Source organism: Triticum urartu, chromosome 6A, assembly GCF_056163025.1.
Source record: "Triticum urartu cultivar PI428250 chromosome 6A, HENAU_Tu73, whole genome shotgun sequence".
NCBI classification, from domain to species: domain Eukaryota; kingdom Viridiplantae; phylum Streptophyta; class Magnoliopsida; order Poales; family Poaceae; genus Triticum; species Triticum urartu.
The window spans coordinates 502,661,160-502,671,301 of record NC_141878.1 but is presented as its reverse complement, the minus strand read 5'-3'; the positions used below and the strand labels follow the sequence as shown (position 1 = coordinate 502,671,301).

The 10,142-nt window shown below is 46.7% G+C and overlaps 2 protein-coding genes across 2 annotated transcripts; both read left to right on the top strand.

The window, feature by feature from the left end:
* The first annotated feature begins 872 nt into the window (after nt 1-872).
* Nucleotides 873-2,722, top strand: LOC147965904 (uncharacterized). The gene is made up of 2 exons (XM_087530654.1): nt 873-1,149; nt 1,317-2,722. The coding sequence occupies exons 1-2, from the start codon at nt 873-875 to the stop codon at nt 2,720-2,722; spliced, it is 1,683 nt and encodes a 560-aa protein (XP_087386780.1).
* A 461-nt stretch (nt 2,723-3,183) lies between these two features.
* On the top strand, nt 3,184-3,823 carry LOC147965903 (uncharacterized). The gene is made up of 2 exons (XM_087526994.1): nt 3,184-3,438; nt 3,515-3,823. The coding sequence occupies exons 1-2, from the start codon at nt 3,184-3,186 to the stop codon at nt 3,821-3,823; spliced, it is 564 nt and encodes a 187-aa protein (XP_087383120.1).
* Nucleotides 3,824-10,142: the final 6,319 nt, after the last annotated feature.

Below are 10,142 nucleotides of genomic sequence, written 5' to 3'. Positions count from 1 at the left end.
TATTTTTAGATGGAGAGACTTGTTAATGTTCATTACATGGACAAGGAGGCATTCTTGAGTAACAATGCCGACACGGGTGAGGAACCATTGGTTTTTGATACAAGCCCTAGCTATGAGGATGTTGTTGCAAAAGTGAGACAAGTCTTAAAGTGGATGGACACCAATGTTGATGTTAAGTTAATAGGAAGGTATGATGTTGGAGTTGGAGCCAAATCTCGCTTGAAAAGTATGCCTATCACCTCGGATTTGCATTGGGATGTATACAAGGAAAAAGTTTCCCAATCGGAAGACAAGTCACTTGAATTGTTTGCCACCAAGGTTGAATCTCCTCGGTTTACCTTTGATTTGAACCGGCATGTCTCTTCCCCCAATGTATGACATGAGCGAGAGGACAATGGTGCCACTTGTTGAGCATAGGGTTGTGGTTGATGCCCCCAATGCTTATCACCAACCACGTCCCCGTGTACCATCTATTAAAGCAAATGAGGTTGAGTTGTATGCCCCCAATGCTTCTAGCCAACCACCAACTAGCCAAGCAAATGAAGTTGAGGTGATTGCTAGTGACGAAGTAATTCAAGAGGATGAAGATGCTTATGATGACGAGGAAGAGCAAGAGTAAGGGTTTCATGGTAATGATGTTGGTGACTTGGATGCGTACATAGCGCAAAAGGACATGGATCGTGACTTGCCTTTTAGGCTTCAATATGCGTATGACTCGGATGACGAGGGTCCAGTTGAACAGTTGGACGAGGATGGATTCACAAAGTAGGAAAACCAAATCCACTTTGAGCTGACGGGCTTAGAAAAAAAGAAGTCACTTGTTTAAAGATCTCAGCCTTGCCCATAAAGTTGTTGTTGACGGTGGAATGAGAATGACGGCGATTGAGCCAACACCATGCCCGGATCCAGGAGAACCAAGGGTGGAGAATGAGGACAAGAATGCTTATTTGGAGAAAGGAGTGAAGTTTCTGAGCTTGCCTATGCTGAAGTTTTGGTTGGCTGACTATGCCATTCGGAACCATAGGCCAATTTATGTTGAGCACTCCGACTTGAAGTTGCGTTACACCGTGAAGTGTGAGCATGAAGGATGCCCATGGAAGGTTCGTGCAAGAAAGCTTAAAGAAACTGAAGAATGGGTGTTAAGAAGTTGTATTGCCACTCATAGGTGCAAACCGCCATCTAAACGACTTCGAACGACACACGGTCAACTCACATCTGAGTATCTAGGATACAAATGGATGAAAGACATAGGCTTTGATCCCACTGTGAAAGTGAGGTTTCTAATGCGGACGGTGAAAAACAATTTGGTTATGAAGTCAAGTATGGGAAGGCATGGAAGGCAAAGGCAAATGCTATTAGGATGTTGTATGGTGGTTATGAAAAAGCATACAACCAGCTCCCAAGGTTGTTGGCCGCGATTGCACATAAGAACCCGGGCATGTTTCATGTGGTCGAGGATCATGAGGGAGTGTTCCACCGTGCCTTCTGGAGTTATGGACAATGTGTGGAGGCGTTTCAGCATTGTCGTCTGGTCTTGTCTATAGATGGCACGTTCTTGACCGGTAGATACAAGGGCACACTAATGGTAGCAATGGCGCACTCATCAAACGACAACGTGTTGCCATGTGCATTTGCTTTGGTGCCTTCCGAGCACCAAGACAACTGGGAGTGGTTCATGGGTCATGTTAGGCACAACGTGATTGGGGCTAGGGAGGTATGCATCATATTGGACCGGCACCATGGCATACTCAAGGCAATGGGCATTGTTATTCCAGGATTTCCAAAGCTTCACCATAGATGGTGCATGAGGCATTTCGTGGCCAACTTTTACCGGGCATGTAATAGCAAGGAGCTCAGCAAAGACCTTACCCATGTATGTGTGGCCTTCACCACCCAAGGTTTCGATGCTCGGTACAACAAACTCTTTGCAGCGGTGAACGAAGGGGGAAAAGAGTTCTTAACTAGGAATTTAAGCGAGAAGCACAAGTGGGCACGCGCTCATGACGATGGTGGTAGGCGATATGGTGACATGACGAGCAATCTGGTAGAATGTTTCAACAATGTGCTGAAGGGTGCTCGTGCATTGCTGGTGACTGCAATAGTGGAGTACACATTCTTCAAGCTTAATGAGTACTTTCAGAGGCATTCTGAAGAGACTTCAAAATGGATAGGTGAAAAAAAGGATTATCCGGAAAAGGATGATGAATGGTTGCAGTTACAAGCAAGCAAGTCTTCACGGCAACAAGTTATCATATTCGACAGAACCGAAATGATCTATCAAATTGATGAGCCAGGTGGCACAACACGAGACGATAGACAATATGGTGGTGCTGCATTTGAGGTGCGTTTGAAGACTCGGTGGTGCCAGTGCGAGAGGCCTAGTAAGTATCATTGGCCATGCTCGCATTTGATAACAGCGGCGAAGGCGAGAAACATACATGTTTGTGATGGAAAAACCGTGTGGATGCAAGAGTTCCATGTGGAAGCTACTAGGTTGACATGGGCGCCAAGATTTCACCCTTTCTTGGACCAATCACAGTGGCCTGAGTACCATGGCCCTCATATTAGGCCAGACCCTCTTCTGAAGGTGGAGACCAAGGGTAGAAGGAGAACTAAGAGGTTCAGGGGTGATATGGATGACCTGGCTGGATACACTGGCATGAAACAATTTGGTAGCGGTCACCTCATGGAGGCTCCTGACACTATCAACTGTGGGGTGTGAGGTGAAGGGGGACACAATGAGCGGACATGCAAGAATATGAAAACCAAAAAAAGAAAAACAAGTCATGGAGGTGGCACTGATGGTGAACGAGGTGGAAGAGGTGACGGTGGTGGTGGTCGAGGAAGCACAAGTGCTAGAGGTGGTGGTCGAGCAAGCACAAGTGCTAGAGGTGGTGGTGGTTGGAGAGGAAGCACAAGTGTTAGAGGTGGTGGTGGTCAGAGAGGAAGCACAAATGCTAGAGGTGGTGATGGTCGGAGAGGAAGCACAAGTGCTAGAGGTGGTAGTGGTCGGAGAGGAATGGTTGATAATGGATCGACCTTCGGTTATTTGCTTAATCCAGATGGTTGATCTAATAATAATGGTATATTATTTGTTCATACAATTCCTAGCATTTATTGATTTATTGTATTTACACATGTATCTCTCTGTGTCTTGTGCTAACAATTGTTCTTTTTGTAGGCATGGCTTCATCCGGTTCCAGGATGAGGCCGACGTGCGCGGACCAAGAGGACATGCCGAAGACGTGGATGGAGGCCAGGTTGGACAAGGAGAAGGAGAAGGATGTGCCCACACCACCATGTTGGTGTGGTGATGTTTGCAAGCTGAAGGTGTCCACGGACCGCAAGAAGTCATGGACAGAAGGTAGAAGGTTTTTCGCATGTCCCAACTATGCACATGATCATCGAAGGCCAACTAACGCATATGACATACCACCGGTATGTTGGGTGTACATACAAAAAACCTCATCAAGTTTGAACTCATATTACTAACAAAAGCATGATTTTTATGTAGTCGCCTCCTCCACTTTGCAAGTACTTCACTTGGATAGATCACGAGGTACCAAAAGATGTCCAAGAGGACCAACATCGAGATTACTTACGGAGGCAGTGCCTGTTTGAGGAGTCCTTTGCACGGGGATTGGAGCATGAGCGTCGTGAGAAGGAGAAGAACGAGCGCAAGAAGCGTGAGCAAGAGAGGGCACGCAAAGAGAAGGAGGCTCGTCAAGAAGAGAGGGCAAGAAAACTTGCAAGGGCTCGCGATGCACGAGAGGAGGACGAGGCACGTGACAAGAAGGGAAAGTGGCCCCGTACTACTCAATAGACAAATGGAAAGGCACCGGCGTCGGTGATGGAATGTCAAGACTTTGTTTAATGTATGAACTTGTCATTCGAGACCGTGTGTGGTCATGAACTGCTTATGTCATTTGAGACATCATGTGTGAACTTGTTATTCGAGACCTTGTGTGTGCAACCTATTTGAAATTATGTGCAAACTATGCTTTGTTCATATTTTTGTTTGATTTCCAATGTTTAAAAGTGTGTGCAACCTATTTGAAATTATGTGCAAACTATCCAGAGAGCATTTTGCCCATCCAGAGAGCAAATTATGTGCAAGTGTGCAAACCCAGACGCCAGAGACCCTGACGTCTGGGTCCCTATCCAGAGAGCCAGACGCCAGGCACCCTGGCGTCTGGGTCCATATCCAGACTTTTGGTCGCGCAAGAGACCAGACACCTGTCTGATCTGCCTGATGCCCGATCCAGAGAGCCAGACGCCAGGCACCCTGGCGTCTGGGTCCATGTCCAGACCAGACGCCAAGGTCCCTGGCGTCTGGCTCGTTTTGGTCATGCAGGAGACCAAACACATGTCTGATCTGTCTGATGCCCGATCCAGAGAGCCAGACGCCAGGCACCCTGGCGTCTGGTCCCAGACCCAAGGTCCCTGGCGTCTGGCTCGTTTTGGTCATGCAGGAGACCAGACACCTGTCTGATCTGTCTGAGCATTTTGCCAGTTTGCAACACACCCAGACGCCAAGGTCCTAGCGTCTGGGTCCCTATCCAGAGAGCATTTTGCCTATTTGCAAGTATGCACACCCAGACGCCAAGGTCCCTGGCGTCCGGCTCCCTATCCAGAGAGCAAATTTCGAGTGGATAAGATTCTTTAGGCCCACCTCTAGCCCTCTCATCCATTCATCTCCACCTCTACCCCTCTCATTACTTTCATCTCCACTCACTCTCACCTCTAGCCCTGTCATCCACTCACTCTCATCCAGTACCCTAACCCCCCTCAAATCTCTCACGAATCGGTCCGGTTTCACCGTTGGATCTTCAGGATTTTGAAACTAGAAGGTAAATCAACTCCACCCCCATTTTTTGGTTGGTTTAATGTATCATAGTTTTGTGTAAACCCTAGTTTGTTTTCCTCATGGTTTAATGTATCATAGGTTAGGTACTAAGAGATTTGTGTGTTGTAGATGGCTAAGGGTACTCAGTGGGTGCTTAGCCCTGTTGTTCATGTCCAAGGCTTGTCTCCATGTGTTGTGCAAGTTAGTGAAGTGGACCTCACTTTCGATTGGTTGAAGACTAAATTCATGTTGAAGCAAGGGTTGAAGGAAGAGGATTTTGTGTACTACGTCAGCAGGAAGTAGTCAGATGGCCCCGGGGAAAGAAAATTGGTTGACATAACTGATGATGACAAGATTCAAGAAATGCTGCAAGAATGGGGATGGAAAAGGGTTGTTGACTTGCATTGCTACAGGAAACCGAGTTATATGTGATGTTCATGTCGTTTCAACTATCGTGGACCATCGTGGTCATGAACTACTTATGTCATTCGAGACATTGTATGTGATGAACTTCTCATTCGAGACTATTTGTGTAATTTGAGATTATGTGATAACTATGTTTGTCATTTGCTATTATGTGAACACTAATGTTTGTCATTTGCTATTATGTGAACACCAATGTTTGTCATTCGATACTATAGGTGTTTGCTAGAACAAAATATCTATGTCATTCGATACTATGTTGTGACAAAATATGAACAAAATGGAAAAACTACTACACCAGGGCCAGACGCCATGGACCCTGGCGTCTGGCTGCCCTGTTTCTGCTGTCCAGGCCTCTGCTTTTGCTTCCAGTCGACCACCAGACGCCAGGGATCGTGGCGTCTGGTCCCCTGACTTCAAACCAAACGCCAGGGATCGTGGCGTCTGGTCCCCTGACTTCAAACCAGACGCCAAGGACCCTGGCATCTGGGGCCCTGTACATTATTTTGGACTTGTTGTTTCACACAAGAAGATAGCACATATATAATAATATGACAGGTTCATAGAACACAGAAGATAGCACATTTCACAGAACTTTCACCACGACAAATTCTTGCATACAAACGACAACAAGTTCACAGATTTTTCATCACGACAAATTCATGCATACATAAGACACCAAGTGCATACATAAGACACCAAATTCAAGACAACCTTAAAAGTTTTTACCACAACACCAAGTTCATGCATACAAACGCCACCTAGTTCATGCACTTCCAAACAAGAAGCTCACTTCCTCCTTCCTCTCTTCACGAGTGCTGCAAGTGTAGGCTCCTCCGCTTCGCTAGCCTCCTCCTCCTCTTTGTTGTATGCCTCCTCCTCCGCCTCAATGTTGGCCTTATATCTTTGCATTCCTGTTGGGATAAGCTGATGAGGATACTCCGGACTATGGAATTGTGTGTTCCATGTCTTCTTTCTACCTTTCTTGCTTGGTGTCTTAGCTATGGCTTGGCCTTTCCTAGAGCGAGCATTGCCTTGTGTCAGTTGTGTAACCAGTGATGGTTGTGGAGCATCAACATCATACTCATGATCCTCTTGATGTGTTGCATCATACTCATGCTCCTCATGATGTGTTGGCTCCTCTTCATGGACCTCCTCCTCCATGTCCTCATCGTTCTGGATATAACACCGTCTATTAGCTCTGGCAGCGCGACTACCAGGTGCATACACGTCACTGGACTGAGCACCATGGCAAGAAAGCATTGCTGCCATCTTATGGAACCGCTTCTTGAACTTCTGCAACAACACAAAATATGCTATGATATGAGATGCAAATAAATAATCCGCGAAAAGACACTTTTATAATATATTGGTCACACCTCCATCGTGCTCCTAAGAGTCCTCTCAGATAATACACCACCAGGTGGATGACTCAGTGCAACATTGGCATCGTTGACGCATAGAAGCAACTCTCTGCCCTGCAATTCATGAACACATCAAACTTATGTATTTGAAAGAAGACAACATGATGCAAGTTTGTTAGAATAGGTCAAACAGACTACCATTTCGTCATGCATCGGTGCATAGTCAACGTGAGCCCCTCTGGTGTCTCACAGCCGTGTTGAAGGTATGATAACCTTCTGCAGTCTCCGGGTCTTCAGACACCAACTCCGATCACTCCTCGTGAGTCCAAGCAGGCTTTAGCTTTAACTGGTAACGATCCACATACCACACTTGATACTTCTGATATGCTGACTGATTGTGAGGTCTATTCTCTGATTGCACTAACGTGTCTCTTTGATTCCAAATTTCTATCCACGCACGGTGTTTGTTTGCCCAATCCAATATATCCTGATTGTTCCTTCGATCGAACCTACAAATGATGCACGGGACAAAGCATTAGCAAACATAGACTTATTCAATGCTCTACTACATACTCAAGGCATGCTTGCTCACCGATGCAGAGATAGCGTTTCCTCGTTGCTCTCCTCAACTGGAATACCTTGTCTTCTTCCAAATTGTCTTGCCACACAGTCTACATAGTGCCACTCGACTGCGAAGAAGCATATCATTGGGCACCTCGCCCGCCAAAGATGGCTATCACGCGTGCACATCTCATTAAAATCATAGTCAAGATCTTCCATATAAGGCAACCAATGTACCTGCAAAACAAAGAGATACATTGTTAGATACAGGTTTCATTCTTGACTAAATTTGGTCTCATCGAACTTCTCTATACCTGCTCAGCAGTCAACGTGTCCAGCTCGTTCATATAGCACTTGTATCGCACATGCGAGCTTCCTGTGTACACTGTCACTTGTTCCCAATAGTAAGCAAGCGTAGGGCGCCGATATGGATCATCATCATGCAGCCGTCATGATTACCCCATGGGTTTGCCATGTTGGGGTTCTTGATATCGGGCCGTCCAACCGGGATCCGCTCCCACATCCACATAGATAAGCTCCAAACAAACCCAACCAATAAGGATGTATCTCCCTTCCTGCAACACGCCAAGTTAAGCTGCAATCAAACAAACATGTTAGATATGGAGGCGGATGACAAATGCAAGTTAAATGGTTGCAAATATCTCTTACCTGATGATACAAATATGCTAGTGCGGCCGAACCCCAGCTATACTGGGTATCCCAGTTATTGAGTAGCTCCAGGAACATCCAGAGGGCCGAGTTCCCGGTTGCATTTGAGAAGACTACCTTGGTTAGTACATACCAAAGATAGGCCCGCGCGTACTGCTGCACAACCACGTCATTGGCACCCTGAGGGCACGGATTGGTGTTTCCTCTGACCAGTTTTAGCCAAGAATGCCTCACTCGCGGTATCGGCCTTGCCTTCCTCAGGGGCGTCGGGCTGAACACCAATTAAATTCCCAGTCCGTTCTCGCCAATTAACGGCGCTGACACGACCGGTAACAGCTTGTCCGTTGATAGGAAGGCCGCTTATCATAGCCATGTCCTCAAGGGTCATCATCATCTCCCCAAATGGAAGGTGGAACGAGTGGGTCTCCTGAAGGAAATATGACATAGAGGCAATAATAAAGTTATTATTTATTTCCTTATATCATGATAAAAGTTTATTATTCATGCTAGAATTGTATTAACCGGAAACATAATACATGTGTGAATACATAGACAAACAGAGTGTCACTAGTATGCCTCTACTTGACTAGCTCGTTAATTAAAGATGGTTATGTTTCCTAACCATGGACAAAGAGTTGTCATTTGATTAACGGGATCACATCATTAGTTGAATGATCTGATTGACATGATCCATTCCATTAGCTTAGCACCCGATCGTTTAGTATGTTGCTATTGCTTTCTTCATGACTTATACATGTTCCTATGACTATGAGATTATGCAACTCCCGTTTGCCATAGGAACACTTTGTGTGCTACCAAACGTCACAACGTAACTGGGTGATTATAAAGGAGCTCTACAGGTGTCTCCAAAGGTACATGTTGGGTTGGCGTATTTTGAGATTAGGATTTGTCACTCCGATTGTCGGAGAGGTATCTCTGGGCCCTCTCGGTAATGCACATCACTGAAGCCTTGCAAGCATTGCAACTAATGAGTTAGTTGCGGGATGATGTATTACGGAATGAGTAAAGAGACTTACCGGTAACGAGATTGAACTAGGTATGGGATACCGACGATCGAATCTCGGGCAAGTAACATACCGATGACAAAGGGAACAACGTATGTTGTTATGCGGTCTAACCAATAAAAGATCTTCGTAGAATATGTAGGAGCCAATATAAGCATCCAGGTTCCGCTATTGGTTATTGACCGGAGACGTGTCTCGGTCATGTCTACATTGTTCTCGAACCCGTAGGGTCCGCACGCTTAAGGTTACGATGACAGTTATATTATGAGTTTATGCATTTTGATGTACCGAAGTTTGTTCGGAGTCCCGGATGTGATCACGGACATGACGAGGAGTCTCGAAATGGTCGAGACATAAAGATTGATATATTGGAAGCCTATGTTTGGATATCGGAAGTGTTCCGGGTGAAATCGGGATTTTACCGGAGTACCGGGAGGTTACCGGAACCCCCCGGGAGGTATATGGGCCTTAGTGGGCCTTAGTGGAAGAGAGGAGAGGTGGCCAGAGATGGGCCGCGCGCCCCTCCCCCCCTTGATCCGAATAGGACAAGGAGAGGGGGTCGGGCCCCCTTCCTCCTCTCTCTCTCCTCTTTTCCCCCTCCGCGAATCCTATTCCAACTAGGAAAGGGGGGGAGTCCTACTCCCAGAGGGAGTAGGACTCCTCCTGGCGCGCCTCCTCTTGGCCGGCCACCCCCCTTTGAGCCTTTATGTACGGAGGCAAGGGGCACCCCTAGAGACACAAGTTGATCCACGTGATCATATTCTTAGCCGTGTGCGGTGCCCCCTTCCACCATAGTCCTCGATAATATTGTAGCGGTGCTTAGGCGAAGCCCTGCGACGGTAGTACATCAAGATCGTCACCACGCCGTCGTGCTGACGGAACTCTTCCCCGACACTTTACTGGATCGGATTCCGGGGATCGTCATCGAGCTGAACGTGTGCTAGAACTCGGAGGTACCGTAGTTTGGGGGCTTGATCGGTCGGGCTGTGGAGCCGTACGACTACATCAACCAAGTTAACGCTTCCATTGTCGATCTACAAGGGTACGTAGATCACACTCTCCCCCTCTCATTGCTATGCATCACCATGATCTTGCGTGTGCGTAGGAAATTTTTTGAAATTACTACGAAACCCAACAGTGGCATCCGAGCCTAGGTTTTATGTGTTGATGTTATATGCACGAGTAGAACACAAGTGAGTTGTGGGCGATATAAGTCATACTGCTTACCAGCATGTCATACTTTGGTTCGGCGGT

Coding starts and splice junctions, on each gene's coding strand:
- LOC147965904 (XM_087530654.1), top strand. CDS start 873: ATGACGGCGATTGAGCCAACACCATGCCCGGATCCAGGAGAACCAAGG. Junction 1,150..1,316: donor AGAATGGGTGTTAAGAAGTT/GTATTGCCACTC, acceptor TTGGTTATGAAG/TCAAGTATGGGAAGGCATGG.
- LOC147965903 (XM_087526994.1), top strand. CDS start 3,184: ATGGCTTCATCCGGTTCCAGGATGAGGCCGACGTGCGCGGACCAAGAG. Junction 3,439..3,514: donor ACGCATATGACATACCACCG/GTATGTTGGGTG, acceptor ATTTTTATGTAG/TCGCCTCCTCCACTTTGCAA.